Below are 24,885 nucleotides of genomic sequence, written 5' to 3'. Positions count from 1 at the left end.
CTCGATCTCCTGACCTCGTGATCCGCCTGCCTTGGCCTCCCAAAGTGCTGGGATTACAGGCGTGAGCCACCGTGCCCAGCCAGTATATTACTTTAAAAAATTTATTTAAAATGCTTATTTATGAAGATAGTTAACACTTCAACTTTGAAGGCATATCCTCCTATAAATAAGTACTAATATATCTGTTCTTTCTTTGCCTCCTTTTTTTTTTTCAGAGATAGGGTGTTGCTCTGTTGCTGAGGCTAGAGTGTAGTGGTGAGATCATAGCTCATTGCAACTTTGAATTCCCGGGCTTAAGGTGATCCTCTGGCCTCAGCCTCCTGAGTAGCTGGAGCTACAGACACACTACTACACCCACCTTTGCCTCCGTCTTTTTTTTTTTTCTTTCTTTCTTTTTTTTTAACTGATTTAATCAGGTGACGTCTCTAAGAGTTGAAAACTAAGCTCTTTTTCTTCTGAGGAATGAGAAATTGTGTAAAGTACTTTATATTATATTCAGGTATATAGGACAGGTACAAAAGTAGTCCTAAAAAAAATTGGACGTGATGTCATAGGTGAGCAGTTTGCAAAGGCAGAAGATAGTCATGCAGGATTGGAATTTGATTTTAGCAGACATCCCAGCGTCACCCTTAACTAGCTCTGTGGCCTTGGGCCAGTTACACAACCTCTCTAGTCGCCGTTTCCTCAGCTTATAAAATAATGAAGGTAAAGCATCTGCCACCAGGTTTGCAATAAATTTCACCTGTTGTTTTACGTGTGTATGGTTATACTGTTACTCATCACACCACTGTTGATAAGCTGTTAGAAAAGTTTAGCAATCCATAATAAAGGATATATAGAATATCTTTAATAACTAGTTTTAAAGATCATGTTATATTACTCTGTATAGTATAAAGTATTTTTCTGTAAAAATATTTGAATGTATAATAGAAGAAGTCTAGGAAAACTATTTTGTAATTTTCAGCTTGCTTGATTGCAGGTTTGCCAACTTTAATAATAGTATCATTAACTATTGACATGCTTTTATAGTTGGATAAATTAACATTACAGTGAAACAGAAACCTTTCACAGCTCCATTTGTTCTCAGCTCTGAATCTTACCGCTGAGCAGCATGGTGTTTCTGTCTCCAGTAAGCTTACCCACATCTGTGTTGTTTTCAGTCTGAAACCTTGGATATTTGTACAAGCCAGAAAAACTTGATATAAAATTTTCTGCTGTGAACAGCTTAGTACTTTTAATGTAATATATGTGATATAGAGACATGAAAATACTGCCTTCATAGATAGGAACCTTGGAGGAATTAAAAATATATATATGGCCTTCATCAAGAAATTAAATTCAGGTAATTTTTTTTTTTTTTTTTTTTTTTTTTTTTTAAGACATGGAGTCACTCTGTCACCCAGGCTGGAGTGCAGTGGCATGATCTCAGCTTACTGCAACCTCTGCCGCCCGGGTTCAAGCAATTCTTCTGCCTCAGCCTCCCGAGTAGTTAGAATTACAGGCATGAGCCACAATGCTCGGCTCATTTTTGTATTTTTAGTAGAGTTGGGGTTTCACCATATTGGCCAGGCTGGTCTCGAACTCCTGACCTCAGGTGATCCACACACCTCAGCTTCCCAGACTGCTGGGATTACAGGTGTGAGCTACCACAGCCAGCCATAAATACGGGTAAATTTATATGGGCATATATTCTTTTTGGAAGTAAAATATTTCAGAAATGTAGTGGAATTTCTTAAGGTGAGAGAAATTGTGGACAGACTTCTTGTAGAATGGTATTGTTTTTATTTAGAACTATTTTGATTCATGTTTCCTCTCCCTCACTTTTTTAGAAACGACTGGAGCAGCAGAAGCCGACAGTGATTGCAACTTCCACTACTTCGCCAACAAACAGTACAACCAGTACCATCTCTCCAGCACAGAAGGTTATGGTGGCCCCCATAAGTGGCTCCGTTACAACTGGAACCAAAATGGTACTAACTACTAAAGTTGGATCTCCAGCTACAGTAACATTCCAACAAAACAAGAACTTTCATCAAACCTTTGCTACATGGGTTAAGCAAGGCCAGTCAAATTCAGGTATGGAACTATCATTAAGTAAAAGATTACTTTGGTTCAGGAAAAAGAATTTTCAACCGTTTAGCTACTGAAATGAAACATTTTTTTAGAAGATTGTTTTTCTTTTGCAGCCAGTTGAGCAAACAAGCTGTAACATTTGGTTTGTTACAAATAATGTTCATAATATTACATTAGCAAACTCCTCTCTTACATTATTTCACTTTCAACATTTACATAGTTCACTTTGAGTGGAGAGGAATGTTTTTATTAAAAATACAAAATGAGCCACGTTTCATGCATTGGTGCCCTTTCCTAGAAGTCACTACGTTGCTGGTTATTTTAAATCTAAAGCTTATTAAATGTCTTATACCCCATTAGCCACCAGCACAGCTGCCACATCTGCTACAACCATTGCCAGCACAGGTCAGACGTTCCAAATTACAGGCAATCCAGTCACTATGGCAGGAAAAGTAATTACCAAACTGCCACTTCCTGCAAACAGCAAGATTGTCGCTGTAAATGTGCCAGCAACACAAGGAGGTAAGGGAAATGTGAAGAGTTTTAATTCACATTTGCCAGATCATACTGTTGCCATTATTTTTCATCTCCTTTTCACTGATTTCAGTCCTCGGATCTCACATTCTATGTAGCCCACTATAAAACCCTGCCACACGTAGTTTCTCCTGAGCAACCGAGCACCACGTAATGCTTTCCAATAAAGTGACAGTTTTTAATTATGCTTCATCTTTTTTTAAGGCGTTGTTCAAGTACAGCAGAAAGTCCTGGGTATCATTCCATCAAGTACAGGTACCAGTCAGCAAACCTTTACTTCGTTCCAGCCCAGGACAGCAACAGTCACAATTAGGCCCAATACCTCCGGCTCTGGAGGAACCACAAGCAATTCACAAGTAAGAATCTTACAGACTTATTTGGTTTGATGTGTCGAGCACATCACATTATTTTTAGACTGACTTCTTCCAAGATTAATCCAACTCAGTTTCCTTTGCCTAATACTGAATCTGTGACAGAGTACTGATTTGGAAAAAAATCTGTTATATTTCTGATAAGTGAAAATGATACATGAAGTATTAACGTTTAACATTTAGTTAATGACACATTAGTATGGTTTATGAAGAATAATAATTGCTTTCTAGGATTTTATAAAGAAAATTTCTTTATGTAAAACAGTGGACAGCACTAGACCACCCAAGGAAGTGTGCTGTGTAGGCTCAGTAAGAAATCAAATTTAAAATGCTGAGCCAGGCGCGGCAGCTCATGCCTGTAATCCAAACACTTTGAGAGGCCAAGGCGGGCAGATCACTTGAGCTCAGGAGTACAGGGCCAGCCTGGGCAACATGGCAAAACCCCGTCTCTACAAAAAATACAGAAATTAGCCAGGCGTGGTGGTGCTCACCTGTAGTCCCAGCACCTCAGGAGGCTGAGGTGGGAGGATGGCTTGAGCCTGGGAGGGGAAGGTTGCAGTGAGCTGAGATTATGCCACCACACTCTAGCCTGGGCAATAGAGCCAGACCTTGTCTCAAAAAAAAAAAAAAATTAAAAAGTAATCTACAGTACTGTTAACTAGTTTGTTATCAGCTGATATGTACACATATTAGATACATCATTTCCTTTTTTGAGACAGAGTTTCAATCTTGTTGCCCAGGCTGGAATGCAATGGCATGATCTCTGCTCACTGCAACCTCCGCCTCCTGGGTTCAAGCGATTCTCCTGCCTCAGCCTCTCAAGTAGCTGGGATTATAGGCACCCACCACCACGCCTGGCTAATTTTTGTATTTTTAGTAGAAACGGGTTTTACCATGTTGGTCAGGCTGGTCTCAAACTGCTGACCTCGGGTGATCCACCTGCCTCGGCCTCCCGAAGTGCTGGGATTACAGGCCTGAGTCACTGCACCTGGCCCAGATATGTAATTTCTTTGTTACTAGTATGGAAAAGGCTTAAAGTTTTGTAGACTAGCATCATGGAAAAAGGTTTAAAGTTTTAAATTTTTGAAAATGTTCTGAACCTAACTATAAAACTGGAAATAAAATAATTTCTAGTTTCCCTTTTAAAACTATGAAGGGACCAGGGGCAGTAGCTCACGCCTGTAATGCCAGCACTTTGGGAGGCTGAGGCAAGAGGATCACTTGAGGCCAGGAGTTCGAGAACAACCTAAACAAAATGGCAAAACCCCATATCTACTATAAATACAAAAAATTAGCTGGGCATGGTGGCATGTGCCTGTAGTCCCAGGTATTCCCAGCTACTTGGGTGGGTAAGGGACGAGAATTGCTTGAACCCACAAGGCAGAGGCCACAGTGAGCTGAGATGGTGCCACTGCACTGCAGTCTAAGTGACAGAGTGAGACTCTGTCTCAAAAAAAAAAAAAAAAAAAAAGAAGTGTAAAGATTAGCTGGGCCGGATGTGGTGGCTCACGCCTGTAATCTCAGCACTTTGGGAAGCCAGTGGGGGCGGATCACGAGGTCAAGAGATCGAGACCATCCTGGTCAATATGGTGAAACCCTGTCTCTACTAAAAATACAAAAATTAGCTGGGTGTGGTGGCACACACCTGTAGTCCCAGCTACTTGGGAAGCTGAGGCAGGAGAATTGCTTGAACCCGGGAGGCGGAGGTTGTAGTGAGCCAAGATCGTGCCACTGTACTCCAGCCTGGGTGAAAGAGCGAGACTCTGTCTCTAAATAAATAAATAAGCAAGACTCTGTCTCTAAATAAGTCAATGAATGAATGAATGAATGATTAGCTGGACATGGTGCCATTCACCCATAGTCCTAGCCTCTTGGGAGGCTGAGGCAGGAGGATTGCTTAAGCCCAAGAGTGAGAGCCAGGCTACGATGAGCTGTGATTGCATCACTGCATTCCATCTTGGGCAACAGAGTGAGACCCTGTCTTTAAAATAAATAAATAAATAATTTTTAAAAAACTATGAAAGAACATTTGGTTTCTGATCTTCCTGTTATATTCTGTGGGTTACAGGTATGGTCTGGAGCTTACAGAAAGTGGGACTCCACATTTTCCTGTGAGCACTAGTTACAGAGCAGAGCCTCACTGGCATATGTTCCTTCCTTTTATTCCATAGGCTATTTTAGTATCAGTGGCGGGGAATTTTGTATGATAGCATTTGAATTTAGTTTTCTTTCCTCAAAATTCCATCTTTATTCTGATGTTTAATACAATTTAAAATGTAATGTTCAAGAGCCCCTGTCATTTCTGTAAACATTTTTATTAATATAGAATGTTTAAAGATCTTATGTTCTAAGTCGATTATACTTTAGTCTTTTTAAAGCATTTTAATTCATTGTTCTTTGTGTCATTTATAGGTAATCACAGGGCCTCAGATTCGCCCTGGTATGACCGTGATTAGAACACCACTCCAACAGTCAACACTAGGAAAGGCAATTATTCGAACACCTGTGATGGTACAGCCAGGTATTTATCCATCCAGCATTATCATTTTACATCTCAACAGCCAGTCTAGGAAATATGTAATTCTCTGCATTTGGCACTACATACAAGAAATACAATTTGAATTAGTACTTCAAAGCATACTAAATTTCTAATGCATTGTGAGCTCTATTCATTTCATTTTGACCTTGACAGTAAAATAGGTTGAAGTATGCTTATTAAAAATGTAACAGAAACCACTAATAAAATATATAATTAAGTAAAGAAGACTGTATAGCAAAAGACAGAAAATCAAGGAGACAGCAAAGAAACATATAAAACAAAATTACAAATGCAGTGCCAGATGTTCATTTATTACTCTTAATGTGAATACGTTAAAACTACCATTTTAAAAATTGAAGACTGGCTAGGCTAGGTGACTCTCCCTTGTAATCCCAGCACTTTGGAAGGCCAAGACAGAAGTATCACTTGAGCCCAGGAGTTCAAGACCAGCCTGGCCAACATGGCGAAATGCCATCTCTACTAAAAATATAAAAAAATTAGCCGGGCATGGTGCCTCATGCACCTGTAATCCCACCTACTTGGAAGGCTGAGGTGGAAGAATCGCTTGAACCCAGGAGGCAGAGGTTGCAATGAGCCAAGATCATGCCACTACACTCCAGCCGGGGCGACAGAGTGAGACCCTGTCTCAGAAAAGAAAAAAAAGTTGAAGACGTTAAAGATTTTTTTTTAAACCCTATACATTTATGAGAAATTTAGCTAAAATCAAATTACTACAAAAGCTACAAAAGATAAAAAATTAAAGATGGACACAGGCACACAAAATAAAGGCCATAAAAAGAAAGAAAAGACAAGGATGGCCCTACTGATACTGGACAGAATAAAATTCAATGTTTAATAAAAAGAAAAAATTTATGAAAAAGTCATTTTTTATTGGCTTAAAGGTAAAGATCGGCTGGGTGCAGTTGCTCACGCCTGTAATCCCAGCACTCTGGGAGGCTGAGATGGGTGGATCACCTGAAGTCAGGAGTTTGAGACCAGCCTGGCCAACATGGCAAAACCCCATCTCTACTAAAAATACAAAAATTAGCCAGGCATGGTGGTGGGAACCTGTAATCCCTGCTACTAGGGATGGCTGAGGCAGGAGAATTGCTTGAACCCAGGAGGCGGAGGCTGCAGTGAGCTGAGACCCTGCCATTGCACTCCAACGTGGGCAAGAAGAGTGAAACTCCATCTCAAAAAAAAGAAAAAAGAAAAATAATATTCATAGGCTTTTTGGTGGAAAAGTGGTTCTTGAGTCATAGATAAAACCTTGATAAATTCCAAAAAATAAAATGTGTATAGGCCACATTCTTTATAGTAAAGCTAGAAATTAATATTAAAATACTATGTTAGCCGGGCGCGGTGGCTCACGCTTGTAATCCCAGCACGTTGGGAGGCCGAGGCGGGCGGATCACGAGGTCAGGAGATCGAGACCACGGTGAAACCCCGTCTCTACTAAAAATACAAAAAAATTAGCCGGGCGTGGTGGCGGGCGCCTGTAGTCCCAGCTACTTGGAGAGGCTGAGGCAGGAGAATGGCGTGAACCCGGGAGGCGGAGCTTGCAGTGAGCCGAGATTGCGCCACTGCACTCCAGCCTGGGCGACAGAGCGAGACTCCGTCTCAAAAAAAAAAAAAAATAAAAAATAAAAAAATAAAAAAATAAAATAAAATACTATGTTATACTGTAACAAGATGTGTTAGGAAAAAAAAAGACATGACCAGGCCCTGTGGCTCATGCCTATAATCCTAGCACTTTGGGAGGCCAAGATGGACAGATCACCCGAGGTCAGGAGTTCTGAGACCAGCCTGGCCAACATGGTGAAATCCCTTCTCTACTAAAGTACAAAAATCAGCTGGGTGTGATGGTGAGCACTTGTAATTCCAGCTATGCGGGAGGCTGAGGCAGGAGAATCACTGCAACCTTGGGAGGTGCGGGTTGCAGTGAGCCGAGATTGCACCACTGCACTGCAGCCTAGGCAACAAGAGTGAAACTCTGTCTCAAAAAAAAAAAAAAAGAAGAAGATACTAGATATTATACTAATAACCTTAACTTGCTTAGAAGTATGTAAGTACAGATGGGTGCGGTGGCTCATGCCTGTAATCCCAGCACATTGGGAGGCCAGCGGGTGGATCACGAGGTCAAGAGATCAAAACCATCCTAACCAACATGGTGAAACCCCGCCTGTACTAAAAATACAAAAATTAGCTGGGTGTGGTGGTGCGCGCCTGCAGTGCCAGCCACTCGGGAGGCTGAGGCAGGAGTATCACTTGAACCCAAGAGGCAGAGGTTGTGGTGAGCCGAGATGGCGCCATTGCACTCCAGCCTGAGCAACAAGAGCGAAACTCCGTCTCAAAAAAAAAAAAAAAAAAAGTATCTAAGTACATTCTAAGTAACTTTTAAGTTAAAGATACATCAAATATGTAATTACAAAACAATTCTCAAATAGCAACCTTAAGCCTTGACGCCGCAGTTAAACTTAGAGGTGATTCAGTTTATTCAATACGTATTTGAACACCTACTCTAGGCAGTTGAAATAAATCAGTGAATAAAACAAACCAAAAATATCTCTATTCTTAATCAGAAGTTAGAAACATATATAAAACAAGTTTCGAAAGAAAACAAGACCTGATGCAGTGGCTCACACCTCTTATCCCAGCACTTTGGGAGACCAAAGCAGTCAGATCACTTGAACCTATTAGTTCTAGACATCCTGGGCAATGTAGTGAGACCCCCATCTCTACAAAAAATTTCTAAAAAATTAGCCACGCGTGGTGGCACATGCCTGTGGTTTCAGCCACTTGGGAAGTTAAGGCAGGAGGATCACATGGGCCCAAGAGGTCAAGGCTGCAGTGAGCCACAATCTTGCCACTGCACCTCCAGCCTGGGTGACAGAGTGAAACCCTGTCTCAAAAAAAGAAAAAAGGAAAGAAAATGAGGGAGGAAATGAAAGCAAAGTAATAATAATTACAAAACAGAAAAGACCAAAAAAATTAGACCATTATTTTGCAAGTCTAATCTAGGGAAAAGGGAAGAATATGCTTGTTCACAGAATTAGGAATGAAAAAGTACAATAAAAATAAAGTGAGCTTTTTTAACTCAAAAGGAATTGTAGATCACCTGAGGTCAGGAGTTCAAGACCAGCCTGCCCAACATGGTGAAACCCTGTCTCTACTAAAAATGCAAAAATTAACTGCGAATGGTGGCAGGTGTAATCCTAGCTACTCAAGGTTGAGGCAGGGAGAATTGCTGGAACCCTAGAGGCAGAGGTTGCAGTGAGCCAAGATTGCGCCACTGCACTCCAGACTGGGTGACAGAGTGAAACTGTCTCAAAAATGAAAAAAAGAATTTTGTATAGGTATCCTTGTAGTAAGACTTTCAGAAGTCTTACTATCCATACTTAGGACGTAAATCTGTTTGAATAGCAAGACATAATTAAATATTGTGCTTATAAATTGAATGTCTCAATGACATAGCAACAGAAGAAATTTGAAAAGTTGCCATAATGTTACCTATAGCAAGGAATTACAGACTTCGTGGTTTTACAGGTAAAGTTCTCGGAAATGGGTAGGAAATAATTTTCTTATTATAAAACATGGTTCCAGGGCATAAGGGGAAAGACAGATAAAATCTTTCCCATTTTACTAATTTAGCACCAATTCTAATATGAAATATAGCAGGTTTTTTTGTTGTTGTTTTGTTTTGTTTTAAGGCAATCGTCTTGCCTAAGTAGCATTTACCTGAGAAAAGAAAGGAAGATGGATTATTTCAGTTAATGCTGCAGGAACAATTGATAAGATTTAGTATCTATTATGTGAGACAGGTAGCTACTAGGAAAGAGAACTAACATAAAGGAGAAAGTGAAATTTATAGGTGATGAATGTTTTCTATATACTTAGAAAACTGATAGTTGTGGTAAATTGCCAGATAAACTGTAAATGCTGGTATTACTATGGATACACACAAACTTTGTTGCATAATGCCCTATGTAGCTGCAAGTGTGTTTGTCTGACATGCATAAGTGAATGTGTAGTTTCCAAACCACTCTCATCTCCAGGGTTTTGCCACTTTTCTTCCCTGGAGTCTTGAATCCCCTGTGAGGATAGGGTTTGTATGATGAACTACTCAACCCTGCCGCCTGGCTGTGCAGCACTCATTTAATGTACTTAAATGAAAGTCTGCCTTAAACGAACTAATTCTTAGTAGTAATACTCTAAAATAGCAACTGTCATATATTCATCATTTACTCTGTGCCAGGCTGTATGTGTTTTGTACATAAGCATTCATTTAATCTTCATATAAAATAGGTACTAATACTGTCCCCATTTTACCAATGAGAAAATTGAAATTCAGAATGTTGAATAATTTCCCAAGCTATTAATCTGGGATTCAAACCAGATTTATCTGATTCCCAAGTCCAGATATTCATTTATTCATTCAACAATTATTCAATACTACCTATGTGCCAGATGCTGTTCCAGGCCCAAGTGGCCATGGTTATAAACTAATCAGACAAAATAATGCCCTCATGAAACTTACAGTCTAGTGGAAAAGGTAGATAATGAGGTAAATTAATTATACATATATTTAAATATATATTGTGTATAATAATATATGAATTTTACACATATATCATGTTAAATAATGAAAAGTACTGGCCAGGCGCGATGGCTCACACCTAATATCCCAGCACTTTGGGAGGCTGAGGCAGGTGGATCACCTGAGGTCAGGAGTTCAAGACCAGCCTGGCCAACATGGTGAAACCCCATCTCTACAAAAAATACAAAAAATTAGCTGGGCATCATGGTGGGTGCCCGTAATCCCAGCTACTTGGGAGGCTGAGGCAGGAGAATCGGACTCCGTCAAAAAAAAAAGAAAAGTACTTAGAAAGACTGAGGGGAGGAACGATAATGTTTAGAGTTGGGATCTGGGAATGATTTGCAGGGAGGGTTGAAATTTTAGGAAGGATGGCCTTAGAAGGACTCACTAACAAGATGAAATTTGGATAAAGACCTGAAGGAAATGAGAGAGCTGTGGAGCTGTGCAGATATCTGAGGAAAAAGTCTTTTATGAAAAAGAAAAAATGCAAGGGCCCTGAGGCAGGAGTGGACCTGGTGACATTGAAGGGATGGGTAGCCAGTGGGTCTCAGGAGGACCCAAGGAGGACAAGAAGTGGGAGTCAAAGGAGTTGTGGTCAGAGAGGTGGAGGGTGGGTGGGTGTGGGTTGTGTCTTCAGGTGTGCACAGATCACACTGGAACTTATCCCTCTTCCTGCGCCACACTAGCTTTTCCTAAGATGAGATCTGGCCGGGTACAGTGGCTCACGCCTGTAATCCCAGCCCTTAGGGAGGCCAAGGCGGGCGGATCACCTGTGGTCAGGAGTTTGAGACCAGCCTGGCCAACATGGCAAAACCCCATCTCTATTAAAATACAAAAAATAGCCAGGCATGGTGGCGCAGCCTGTAATCCCAGCTATTTGGAAGGCTGAGGCAGGAGAATCGCTTGAACCCAGGAGGCAGAGGTTGCAGTGAGCTGAGACTGCCCCTCAGCCTGGGCAACAGAGCGAGACTTTACAGACCCTCGGAGTATGGTCAGAAATTATTAAATTTTTGAATTTCCATTTTGATCTAAAAATAAATTGTTATATACCTATTGGAGATCATCTGGGTGGCTTATAAAAATGAATCAGTACCAATCCTTTTATCTGTCTCTGCTTATGATGGCAATGTGTCTGTACCAGGTGATCTCTGGAAGTGATAACTTTTCATGTATTGTTTCTCAAACTGCAATGCAACGACATAGCGCTGGGATACAGGAGTTCTCAAATTAAAGACCTTGGCCACACTATGTTATGCTGTCTTTCAGTTCATCTTGAATAAATGAATGAGAGTAACCAAGGAAAATTTAGAAGAAAGAGTAATAATGGAAAACTTATACTACCAGTTGTTAAAGCATATTATAAAGCCACCAAAATTAACATGATACCAAAGGAAGCAACACAAATAGTTACAGAGGCATTATATGTGAGAATTGGCTGCATGACAATGGTGTCGTTTTGCATCAGTAAATGATACTAGAATAATTGGTTTATAGTTTGGGGGGAAAATTGACTTCTGTGTTACAACATATACCAGGACTAAGAACATTCTTGGGAGGATATATCTAATGAGAGAATACAAGAGAACTTTACAAGCAATAATTAAAGCCAAAATTTTTAAAAAGACTAGTCTGGCCGCATTTTTTAAAATTGCAGGTTTAGAAATCAAAATGTAGATGGCAAAGTGGAAAAAATAGTCTTTAAAAATATGTATTAAATAAGTAGGAAAAGAAATGGGCAGAGTGTGGAGAGAGAATTCACAAATGAAGAACTTAAAACAGTTTTTAATGCCAACTTGTAGTAATTGAGGAAATTCAGCACTGTGATACATGATATTATTTGCAGTTGCCTGAATATTTTACTTTACTGGTGATATCAAGGGTTGGCAGGGTTCAGTGAAATAGGCACACAGAGGTGGCAGTAGTGTGAATTGGAATAACCTTTCAAAACTTCAACTTAGTACTATCTTCCTACTATGAACCCGGTATTATTTTTTGGAGGGTTACTTTAAAGAAATAATCATAAGCACCCAAAAATGTATAAGCAGGGATTTTACCATGGCGTTAGTTTAACAATAACAACAACAACAAAAAGGTGTAGGGGAAGTATTCTGAATGTCAAAATAAGTTTTCATTTTATACGTGTGCAGTAATATGAAGTATCATTCAGCCATTAAGAGAAACACAAAGAAATATATGTGTATTCACAGATGGAAAAAAGGCAGCAAGTAAATATTAAAAGCTTGAGAAATTTGATGTTATTCAGTAGTTAGTAATGAGTCTGTAAACGTCAAATTAGCTACCAGAAAATTATTCTTAGCAACTGTTCTACATGGGGGAAAATTCCACTTGCCTATTCTAGTTTCAGCAAGTTAAACTAAAAAGAGGTTTATGGAAAACTGTAGAGCCATTCCAGTTCAACTTCATTCATTCAGTAGACATTTATTGAACAATTACTATGAAAGCATTATTTGGGTCAGGTGCGGTTGCTCACGCCTGTAATCCCAGCACTTTGGGAGGTCAAGGCAGTCGGATCACGAGGTCAGGAGATCAAGACCATCCTAACATAGTGAAACCCCGTCTCTATTAAAACAAATACAAAAAATTAGACGGGTGTGGTGGGACATGCCTGTAGTCCCAGCTACTCGGTGGGCTGGGGCAGGAGAATCGCTTGAACCCAGGAGGCAGAGGTTGCAGTGAGCCGAGATCACACCACCGCACTCCAGCCTGGGCGACAGAGCGAGACTCCGTCTCAAAAAAAAAAAAGGAAAGCATTATTTGAGCACTCTGCCCTAGTATTGAGGATATAGTGGTCCTTGCCTTCATGGTTCTCCCAAGCTGTCTGTCAAATAGCTGTAAGAGAAGCTTATTATAAATGCAATTGGCCCAGAATATTCCAGATTCTTTATATTTTGTTTAAAATTCATATGAATTAATTTTTTATGAAATTAGCATCTTATTTTTAATATTATATTACTAAGAAAAGGCAGCCTTTTTTTTTTTTTTTTTTTTTTTTGAGACGGAGTCTTGCTCTTTCACCCAGGCCAGAGTGCAGTGGTGCGATCTCGGCTCACTGCAAGCTCTGCCTCCCGGGTTCACGCCATTCTCCTGCCTCAGCCTCCCGAGTAGCTGGGACTACAGGCGCCCGCCACCGCGCCCGGCTAATTTTTTGTATTTTTTAGTAGAGACGGGGTTTCACTGTGTTAGCCAGGATGGTCTCGATCTCCTGACCTCATGATCCGCCCGCCTCGGCCTCCCAAAGTGCAGGGATTACAGGCGTGAGCCACCGCGCCCGGCCTAAGGCAGCCTTATAAATGGCATATTTTACATATTCTCTTTTGTCTTCCCTATTATCATTTTGGTTTTAGATTTATAGGAAGAATTTTAATTGGTTTTTTCCATTATCCTACAGACAGCAGAGACTGGATAACGGTTGGCAGTGAAAACAGACTCACTGCCAACCAGGCAGGACCTTTGGATGTGGGTATATGTCTGAATATATCCTTAGGCTCTGAATATCCCAGTGTTTTTTTGAAGATGGAAAAGAATACGTTCATCTGAGGTGTTGAATTATTTCAATTCAAAATAATGCCAAGGGTGTATAAGCATTCATAATGTTTTGCTGTTTGTGTAGGTGCTCCTCAGCAAGTGATGACTCAAATCATCAGGGGACAGCCTGTCTCCACTGCAATCTCCACCCCTAACACAGTTTCCTCAACACCTGGGCAGAAAAGCTTAACTTCAGCAACATCCACTTCAAATATACAGTCTTCAGCCTCACAAACCCCTCGCCCGCAACAAGGACAAGTGAAGCTCACCATGGCTCAACTCACTCAGTTAACACAGGGCCACGTAAGTAACATAAGCTTTATTTTCAATTTAGAGGTGATCTTATTTATTCTTGCCGTAAGTTTAAAGACATGAACTTATTTTGATATGTTTTTAAATGTGCTGACTTGAAGAAATGGTTACTTCCTGGAGTCAAATACCTCTTAGACAGGATATAATAAACCCCAACTACTGGAGTAATCCTTAGACAGTGAGCTATAACAGTGAGACAGATAACCCTTTTAACCACCAAAATTTTGTTAGTTGGCTAATCTCCGTGAGACAAATAAAATTTGAGTACATTAAGCTGCTTCCTTGCAAGACTCAATATTGTTAGCAAGTCTTCTAATATTGATTAATAAATTGAATGCAGCTCCCATCAAAATCCCAAGAGGTTTTGTTTTTAGTGAAACTTCACGAGCTGATACTAAAGGTTTATATGGAGGTACAAAGTATTAAGAATATCTATACCTTTGAAGAACAGGATTATTTGCCCTATATGATAACCTGATATCAAAACTTAGTATAGGCTGGGCATGGTGGCTTGCGCCTGTAATCCCAGCACTTTGGGAGGCCAGGGTGGGTGGATTGCTTGAGGTCAGGAGTTCGAGACCAGCCTGACCAACATGGTGAAACTCCGTCTCTACTAAAAGTACAAACAAATTAGCTGGGCGTGGTGGCATGCGCTTGTAATCCCAGCTACTCAGGAGGCTGAAGGAAGAATTGCTTGAACCTGGGAGGTGGAGATTGTAGTGAGCTGAGATTGCACCACTGCACTCCAGCCTGGGTGACAAAGCAAGACTTCCATCTCAAAAAAACCCAAAAAACTTAGTATGTAATACTTCACTAATTAATATAGTGAGGTACAGACATAAGGAGAGGCAGATAGACCAACAGAACAGTAGAGAGTGCAGAACATGAACCCCATGTATGTGGACACTTGTTATATGACAAAGGTGACATTGCAGATCATTAAGGAAGAGATGACTTTTCAGTAAATGGTGCCAGGACAATTGAATATACATGGGAAACTGTGAAATTGGACCATTATTACCTCACTGTACATAAACTCAATTCCAGGAGGATGAAAGTCCTAACTGTGAAAGGTAAAACTATAATACCTTTAGAAGATAGAAGAATATCTTTATAGCTTTCCTAAACAGACAGAAAATGCTAACTATAAATGAAAAGATTTATAAGTTCAACTACTGTAAAAATAAGGATAAGAACCTCTGTTCATCAAACGCACTACAGAGAGAGTGAAGAAAATGAGACAAGAACCAACCAAGGACTATTATATATCCAGAATAAAGAATTACTACAAATCAAGAAAGAAAAAAATTCAGATAGATCAGGAGGAAAAAAGACAAACAGGCCAGGTGCAGTGGCTCACACCTGTAATCCCAGCACTTTGGGAGGCCAAGGTTTTGGGAGGCCAAGGCAGGTGGTTCACTTGAGGTCAGGAGTTTCAGACCAGCCTGGCCAACATGGGGAAACCCCGTTTCTACTAAAAATACAAAAATCAGTCGGGCGTGGTGGTGTATGCCTGTAATCCCAGCTGCTTGGGAGGCTGAGGCAGGAGAATTGCTTGAACCCAGGAAGCGGAGGTTGCAGTGAGCCAAGATACACCACTGCACTCCAGCCTAGGCAACAGACTCCATCTCAAAAAAAAGAAAAAAGAAAAAAAAGGACAAACCAACATTATGAGGAAAGAAGAAATCTAAATGTCCCAAATTCCAAAAAACTGCCGAACTTTATTAATAATGAGAGAAGTACATATTAAAACCATATGCTTAAGAGATTGGTACAAATTTAAATGTCCAACAAAACCAAGAGTTAGCAAAGACATAGAGCAGAAAGAATTCTCATGCACAGCTGGTGAGCCTATCAGTCGGTTCAGCCATTTTGGAAACCTCCTGGACATTGTCTGGTAAAGTCAAAGCTGTGTATGTTCAAGGTCCCAGTATACCTTCTAGGTATATCCCTAGAGAAGTTATTGTTCATGTGAGCACCAGAATACATGGCATAAATATTCATAGCAGCATTGTTCATAAGAATCAAAAACTAAGAACAACTCAGGTGTCTATCAAAATCAGCTAGATAAGTAAATTGTAGTATATTCCTACAGCAATAAAAATGAATAGACTTCAACAACACAGAACTATGCAAATGATTCTCACAAATATATAATGGTAAGCCAAAGAAGCAAGTAGCTGCCAAAAAAAAATACATGTTATAATTTCATTTGTATAAGATTCAGAAATAGGCAAAACTAAGCTATTTTGTGTAGGGATACAGGGCTGCTGCATTGCCTGCCTGGAGGGGGCACCATTCCCATTGTATTCTTTGTGAATATTGCTCCTGAGTTTGTGAACCTCAGTGGCCCTAAGATACATACCGAAGTAGTAATGAAACACAGTGTTATCATCAAAGTGAGGATAGTGCTTACCTCTAGGGGAGAGGGAAGGAATTGAGATCCAGGTGAGTCATGTGGGGGCTTCTAGGACATTGGCAGTGGTGACCACAGTCGCGGTTTTATAGATGTTTACTTTATAATTTTTAAATTATACTTGGTGTTTTGTGTATTTTGTGCATAAAAAATTATTTTAGAAAAGCAAGAGTAAATAAGTTTTGAGGGACTCACATGTATATGGAGCTTACTTAGTACATGGACTTTGTGCCATCAGTTTTGGTCACTGGGAGTTTAGGGGATGGTTTTTACTTTTGCTTTCCAGTTCTCCCGCATGTTCCTGGTATTCAAGGTTTCTAGTTTAATTAAAGTTCTGGACAGAAGAGACAGCGCCTAGAGAATTTTAAATTTCTGGACCCCATTTTGGTAACTGCTCAGACCTTAGTGATCCTCCTTACTTGGTGTTTGCATTACATTTCTAAAACCCCAAGTTTTTTACACTTTAGCACACACACACCCCATAGGTAATTTGGCATGTATTGAAAGACAAAATTCAGGAGATCTGGGTTCCTTCTTTTTTTCTCACCTTTAAGTTGGGCAGGGTGCTTGACCTTTCTAACCTGAGTTTCTTAGTTGGGAATCAGAAGAATATTTTCTCTGCCTATCCCATAAAGTCACAAGTCCATTGTGAGAATCAAATGAGGCAGTATCTATGAAGATGCTTTTGAAATTGTAAAATATGAATATAAGATTATTTAAAATCAGAATTTTGTGGGGACCTTAGTTATTCAATACCTTTATTTTATAGATTGGGAAACTTGGATCTGGAGGAACAATGTTGCTTGTGGACAGATAACTGGCTGACCATTGGGGGAGCTTGAACTGGAACTCTGGATTGTTGATGTTTTTCCTACTAAGCAACATAAATATTCTTACTTTAGCTTATCTAAATTCCTGCTGGTGACATTCAAATATGCATTTTCATTATATTAAAAGATCATTACACATAAAAATGATTTAATAAAAATGATATACATACAGATTGATGCTTTGAACACTGTTTACATGTTGTGTTTTTTCCACAGGGTGGCAATCAAGGTTTGACAGTAGTAATTCAAGGACAAGGTCAAACTACTGGACAGTTGCAGTTGATACCTCAAGGGGTGACTGTACTCCCAGGCCCAGGCCAGCAGCTAATGCAAGCTGCAATGCCAAATGGTACTGTTCAGCGATTCCTCTTTACCCCATTGGCAACAACAGCCACCACAGCCAGCACCACCACCACCACTGTTTCCACGACAGCAGCAGGTAGAGCTGTGGGTTTATCAGAAATGTCGGATGTTACTACTACACGTTGCTGGGCTAACAGAGGCCAACAGGAGAACCAGTATTTACCTTTGGAAGGATATGCCTCAAGCCAGTGAGCTGAACAGTTGACTTAGTCAGCCTCACAACGTCTGGAAACTTTTGTACCCTATTCTTACAGACTCCCTGTTACCACCACCCTCTCCCTCCTGTTAAAAAAGAGAGAGAAACAAAGGGGGCAAAAATAATGGTTATCTTGGTAACTATGCCCACACTTACTCCTTGCTAAGCCTTGTAGGTGCTGATTGAGTCATGGAGGTGATCTCAGGGAGGGTGGGTAAATCCAGTTCATGACCTGAGATTGAGAGTGGGTCCAGAACCACTTTGTTGACCTTCTGCTGCAACTCATTGTAACTAACTACCACCGCATCGTGGGAGAAAAGTGAGGCTTGACAGTTAGCCTGGGCCAGATGACCCGGCTGATTTCCAGAGGCTGCAACTTACTTTGGAAACCAGCCCTCTAGAGTTAGGAGAGTGTACAGGGGACAGCCAAGAAGCAGGGCCCAGGCTTCCCAATTTCAGAGCGTCCTGCCCTAAGCATGTCCAAATGGAGCATTTCAAAGGCATACACCTTCTGTACCAAAATACAAAATTCTCAACTTTATTTACTTTATTTATTTTTTCGAGACAGGGTCTTGCTCTGTCACCCAGGCTGAAGTGAAGTAGCACCATTACTGCTTACTGCAGCCTTGACCTCCTGGACTCAAGCAATCCTCCCACCTCAGCCTCCCGGGTAGCTTGGACTGTAGGCATGCTCCACCATGCTCAGATAATTTGTTTTTATTTTTTTTGTTTTTGTGTAGAGACGGGGTCTCACTATGTTGCTCAAGCGATCCTCCCACCTCAGCCTCCCAAATTGCACAGGTGTGAGCCACCGCGCCTGGCCAGAATTCTCAACTTTAGAAAATTTCCTTCAGATTCTTCTTTAACCACGGTCTTATGTTCCAGAGTAATAGAAATGGTTCATCTTTCCTTTTCACAGGTACAGGTGAACAAAGGCAGAGTAAACTGTCACCCCAGACACAGGTACATCAAGACAAAACCCTGCCACCAGCTCAGTCATCAAGTGTGGGTCCGGCAGAAGCCCAGCCACAGACTGCTCAGCCTTCAGCTCAGCCCCAGCCCCAAACCCAGCCCCAGTCCCCAGCTCAGCCTGAAGTTCAGACTCAGCCTGAAGTTCAGACCCAAACAACTGTTTCATCCCATGTCCCTTCTGAAGCACAACCCACCCACGCACAGTCATCCAAGCCCCAAGTTGCAGCACAGTCTCAGCCTCAAAGTAATGTCCAAGGACAGTCTCCTGTTCGTGTCCAAAGTCCATCACAGACTCGAATACGTCCATCAACTCCATCCCAACTGTCTCCTGGACAACAATCCCAGGTTCAGACTACAACCTCACAACCGATTCCAATTCAACCACATACATCTCTTCAGATACCTTCCCAAGGCCAGCCACAATCACAACCCCAGGTACAGTCTTCAACTCAAACTCTTTCATCAGGACAAACTTTAAATCAAGTTACTGTTTCATCCCCATCCCGTCCTCAGCTACAAATACAGCAGCCACAGCCCCAAGTCATTGCTGTGCCTCAGCTGCAACAACAAGTCCAGGTTCTCTCTCAGATCCAGTCACAGGTTGTGGCTCAGATACAGGCTCAGCAAAGTGGTGTGCCCCAGCAAATCAAACTCCAGTTACCTATCCAAATTCAGCAAAGCAGTGCTGTGCAGACTCACCAGATTCAGAATGTGGTTACAGTGCAGGCAGCCAGTGTGCAAGAGCAGTTGCAAAGGGTTCAGCAACTCAGGGATCAGCAGCAAAAGAAGAAACAGCAACAGATAGAAATTAAGCGTGAACACACCCTCCAAGCTTCTAATCAAAGTGAAATCATTCAGAAACAGGTAAAGTTATTAAGTAAAAGCAGCATGTTCAGTAGCTTGAATTATTGTGCTGTGCAGTAGACTTAGTGTTTGGTTGTGTTAGGTTTCCTAAATGAGACAAAGTCATTAATGTTTAAATTTAGAAGAAACACTGAATTGACCAAAAAAAATACTGAATGACTACTGTGGTGTGGAACACTTCGTTAGATACATATAGTCAGTGCTTATTAGGAATGACCTGTATTTTGGGAGGACTAAGATGGGAAGAATGGAGTTACGAGCTTTAATCATTAATATAAAACTTGAGGGTTTAACTAAGTTTTAAAGCCACTTCAGACATTATAGCAATTCCTTTAAAGTTATTCAAAGTTGTCATTCCTTAGTTTGCATGTAGACTATGCAAATTATAGACAGATTAAACTCGTTTGCATGTAGACTATGCAAATTATAGACAGATTAAACTCATTTGCATTTCTAGCCACACCTTTGTAAAAAAGTTTGTAAAAACATATTATTTCATAGCTTAAATAAAAAATGGCATCATCCAGCAACAACTTGCAATTGGCACATTAGTGAAATAAAGCAATTTAGATGAGTTAGAATTAGTCTACTAAAGTGAAGTCATACATATAACATCCAATAACATTACTGGCAGAAACCATCTTTTCATCTACCTATAGCTTGCTTCACTCAGCACTAGGCAGGAGTTTGAATGTGGATTTTAAGTGTTACCAAGTTGTGAGACCTTCATTCAGTTCCTAGGTCTCCCATTCACAGTCCATGAAACTCATTTATCCCTCCTTAGCTATAGCCTCTTAAAACCCTTCTCTTTCCAGCCACATGAGATTACTGCAATGATTAAATGAGGTCATAAATGTAGAAGCACTTTTTAAACAGAGAAGTTATTTTAAAGATGTAGTATTCTTATGAAAATGATGGTCATATATATTATATTTAAATGTATTATTACCCAGCTTTACTGTGTATCTATAAACTGAGAATTACTACACTGTCTGTCTATCCCCTAATCTTTGTATAGGGGAGACGAGGGACAGCTCTTTAAAATTCATTCCTGGGAAGAAAGCATAATGTTAAAAATACGGCCTTTGGAGAAGGATAGCCAGGTTAAAATTTCAGCTGTATTACTTATTGTTTCTCAAACAAGGTGGTTAATTTCTTTATGTCTCAGTATCTTGTTTATAAAATTATTGCTGTGGTTCAGTGTTGTTATAAGGAATAAACGAGGTAACGTCAAGTGCTTAGCCTAGCACAGTACCCAGCAGGTATTAAGCACCCAGGCCATCTAGTAGCTGCTAATTTTATTTATGTTACGATATAAAATTCTTCCAGTTTCTTTAAAAAAACACATATGTGCTCAAATTTCTACTGTTATCTGTGTACTAACCTGTGGTGATTATAAAATATGCGCTTTTGGATTTATTCTGTCCTGAAGGTGGTGATGAAGCATAATGCTGTAATAGAACATTTAAAACAGAAAAAGAGCATGACTCCAGCTGAAAGAGAAGAGAATCAAAGGTAGGGGATATGCAGGGTCTTGTTGTTTGTCCTTCTCTTCTCTTTATCGTGGACACGCACAGAGTTCTGAGTTTATACTTGTTTATCTTGATTGAAGTTCATTAAATGAGAACACTTGGCACTAATAGTTGCTCATAACTGGTTTGAACCACTCTTGACGTTTTCCAGTCACAGAAAGTTTTTGTCTCATCTGTAGAGGCATAGAAGAATCATGTCTTAAGCCTTTCAAAATGAAACGCCCAGCATTACATAGATTGTGTATTTTTCTCTAGAATGATTGTCTGTAACCAGGTGATGAAGTATATTTTGGATAAGATAGATAAAGAAGAAAAACAGGCAGCAAAAAAACGGAAGCGTGAAGAGAGTGTGGAGCAGAAACGTAGCAAGCAGAATGCCACTAAGCTGTCAGCTCTGCTCTTCAAGCACAAAGAGCAGCTCAGAGCCGAGATCCTGAAGAAGAGAGCACTCCTGGACAAGGATCTGCAAATTGAAGTGCAGGTAAGAGGGCATGTCCTTTTCTTCTGTGTCCAGTGTTTAGCATCTAAGGTTCTGCTTTTTTCCCTTGCCTTTTTAATAAAGCTTAAAATTTCAGTATGTTTTCTAGAATTTACATTTGTGTACATAGAGTAAAAAGCAGTGCAGCGCGTGTGTCTTACAAAACAAGTCAGAGCTTTTATAACTAAATGTGTAGTTATATTGTATTCTCCAGACTAGCAACTCTGAGAGGTGAGCTTGTTGATTGAACTGTTGAAAAACTCTGAGAAGAGCTTTACATGTCTATGACATAGTCTGGCCAAAAGTAATTAGGAGCAGAGCTTCATGAGAAAGGTACAGAGACAGTGAAGTAACGTTGAAAGAATGAAAAATAACGTGAGTCCATTAAATAAGACAAATTGCACCAGGACGAGGTGGCTCACTCCTATACTCCCAGCAGTTGGGGAGGCCAAGACAGGCAGATCACTTGAGCCCAGAAGTTCGAAACCAGCCTGGCCAACATGGTGAGACCTCATCCCTACACAAAATGAAAAAGTTAGCCAGATGTGGTGGCACACAGCTGTGGTCCCAGGTACTCGAGAGGCTGAGGCAGGAGGATCACTTGAGCCTGGCAGGTTGAAGCTACAGTCAGCCCTGATGGCACCACTGCACTGCAGCCTGGACAACAGAGCAAAACCCTGTCTCATAAACAAAAAAAAAAAGAAAGAAAAAAATTTCTTCCTTGACTTGTAAATGATCCTGTAGGTATTGCTAACCTGCTTTCTAGAGGAATTTTTTTTTTTTTTTTTTTTTTTTTTTTGAAACGGAGTCTCGCTCTCTCACCCAGGCTGGAGTGCAGTGGCGCGATCTCGGCTCACTGCAAGCTCCGCCTCCCGGGTTCACGCCATTCTCCTGCCTCAGCCTCTCCGAGTAGCTGGGACTACAGGCGCCCGCCACCACGCCCGGCTAATTTTTTGTATTTTTAGTAGAGACAGGGTTTCACCGTGGTCTCGATCTCCTGACCTCACGATCCGCCCGCCTCGGCCTCCCAAAGTGCTGGGATTACAAGCGTGAGCCACCGCGCCCGGCCTGAGGAATTTATTAAAAAATGAAAGTAGGCTGGCTGTGGTGGTTCATGCCTGTAATCCCAACACTTTGGGAAGCCAAGGTAGGCAGATTGTTTGATTGCTTGAGCCCAGGAGTTCAAGATCAGCCTAGGCAACATGGCAAAACCCTATCTCTACAAAATACACAAAGTTAGCCAAGCATGGTGGCGTACGCCTATAGTCCCAGCTACTTGGGAGGCTAAGGCAGGATGATCACTTGAACCCAGAAGGCGAAGGTTGCAGTGAGCCTTGATCACACCACTGCACTCCAGCCTGGGGAACAGAGTGAGACTCTGTCTCAAAAAAAAAAAAAAAAAAAAAAAAAAAAAGTAGGGCCGGGCACGGTGGCTCACGTCTGTAATCCCAGCACTTTGGGAAGCCGAGGCGGGCAGATCACGAGGTCAGGAGTTCGAGACCAGCCAGACCAACATGGTGAAACCCTGTCTCTCCTAAAAATACAAAAATTAGCTGGGCGTGGTGGCAGGCACCTGTAATCCCAGCTACTTGGGATGCTGAGGCAGGAGAATCGTTTGAACCTGGGAGGCAGAGGTTGCAGTGAGCTCACACCACTGCACTCTAGCCTGGACAACAGAGTGAGACTCTGTCTCAAAAAAAAAAAGTAGACATCTATTTATACATATATACACACATATATATATATACATACATACATACATATACAGACATATATACACATATATATATATATATAATTTACACATAATTACACAGCTTTTTAAAAGAGAAGTAGGTTATCTCAAGCATTTCAAGGCCGGGCACGGTGTCTTATGCCTGTAATCCCAGCACTTTGGGTGGCTGAGGCAGGTGGATCACCTGAGGTCAGTTCAAGACCAGCCTGGCTAACATGGTGAAACTCTGTCTCTACTAAAAACAAAAATTGTTGGCCGGGCACGGTGGCTCATGCTTGTAATCCCAGCACTTTGGGAGGTCGAGGCGGGCGGATCACGAGGTCAGGAGATCGAGACCATCCTGGCTAACACAGTGAAACCCCGTCTCTACTAAAAATACAAAAAATTAGCCGGGCATGGTGGCAGGCGCCTGTAGTCCCAGCTCCTCGGAGAGGCTGAGGCAGGAGAATGGCGTGAACCCAGGAGGCGGAGCTTGCAGTGAGCCAAGATCGCGCCACTGCACTCCAGCCTGGGTGACAGAGCAAGACTCCATCTCAAAAAAAAAAAAACAAAAAACAAAAAAACAAAAATTAGCTGGTCGTGGTGGCAAGTGCCATTAATCCCAGCTAGTTAGAAGTCTGAGGCGGGGAGAATTGCTTGAACCAGGAAGGTGGAGGTTGCAGTGAGCCAAGATCCACTGCACTCCAACCTGGGCAACAGAACGAGACTGTCTCAAAAAAAATAAAAATAAAAAAATAAAACATTTCATAACATGTCTTAAACATTTTAAGAAGGTGAGAAATAGACCAGGCACGGTGGCTCATGCCTGTAATCCCAGCACTTTGGGGAGGCCGAGGCGGGCAGATCACTTGAGCTCAGGCGAAGGCTGCAGTGATCCAAAATCATGCCATTGCCCTCCAACCTGGGCGACAGAGTGAGACTGTCCCCCCCCGCCCCCACCGCCAAAAAAAGAAGGTGAGAAATAGTAAGAAAATATTAACCAGACTAATAATACTACCTAATTGTGAAACATTAGAGATCTTCCAGTTAAAGTCAGAAACCAGAAACCCCAGTGATGCCAACAATCAACATTATTATTTAGCATTTCTGGAAGTTCTGGCAAATGTGTTAAGCCAAGAAAAAGAAACAAAAGACAAAAGATTGAGGAAAGAAAACATTGTTTTTGTGTGTGATATGATTATTACATCAAAACCCCAAGAAAATAATTATTACAATTTATAATTCAAGGCTGGGCACGGTGGCCCACACCTGTAATCCCAGCATTTTGGGAGGCTGAGGCGGGCAGATCATTTGAGGTCAGGAGTTCGAGACCATCCTGATCAACATGGTGAAACGCCATCTCTACTAAAAATACAAAAAAATTAGCCAGGCATGGTAGCGGGTGCCTGTAGTCCCAGCTACTTGGGAGGTTGAGGCAGGAGAATCGCTTGAACCCTAGAGGCAGAGATTGCAATGAACTAAGATCATGCCACTGCACTCCAACCTGGGTGACAGAGTGAGACTAGGTCTCAAAAAAAAAAAAAAAAA

The 24,885-nt window shown here is 41.1% G+C and overlaps 1 protein-coding gene across 22 annotated transcripts in view; it reads left to right on the top strand.

Annotated features, from left to right (window-relative positions):
- BPTF (bromodomain PHD finger transcription factor) overlaps positions 1 to 24,885 on the top strand; it is a 159,071-nt gene that overhangs the window by 104,440 nt on the left and 29,746 nt on the right. For 10 of the 22 annotated variants that reach the window (XM_063617473.1, XM_055243894.2, XM_055243892.2 and 7 more), the window contains 9 exons: positions 1,830 to 2,076; positions 2,434 to 2,595; positions 2,812 to 2,963; positions 5,391 to 5,499; positions 13,746 to 13,963; positions 17,435 to 17,657; positions 18,697 to 19,613; positions 21,046 to 21,128; positions 21,401 to 21,626. In XM_063617473.1, the coding sequence (XP_063473543.1) occupies positions 1,830 to 2,076; positions 2,434 to 2,595; positions 2,812 to 2,963; positions 5,391 to 5,499; positions 13,746 to 13,963; positions 17,435 to 17,657; positions 18,697 to 19,613; positions 21,046 to 21,128; positions 21,401 to 21,626 (2,337 nt within the window). The remainder of the gene's footprint in view (positions 1 to 1,829; positions 2,077 to 2,433; positions 2,596 to 2,811; positions 2,964 to 5,390; positions 5,500 to 13,745; positions 13,964 to 17,434; positions 17,658 to 18,696; positions 19,614 to 21,045; positions 21,129 to 21,400; positions 21,627 to 24,885) is intronic. The other 12 variants (XM_063617478.1, XM_063617480.1, XM_055243895.2 and 9 more) reach the window with 3 other exon arrangements.

This window comes from Symphalangus syndactylus, chromosome 14, assembly GCF_028878055.3.
Source record: "Symphalangus syndactylus isolate Jambi chromosome 14, NHGRI_mSymSyn1-v2.1_pri, whole genome shotgun sequence".
Lineage (NCBI taxonomy): Eukaryota > Metazoa > Chordata > Mammalia > Primates > Hylobatidae > Symphalangus > Symphalangus syndactylus.
This window is presented reverse-complemented; position numbering and strand designations above follow the sequence as displayed.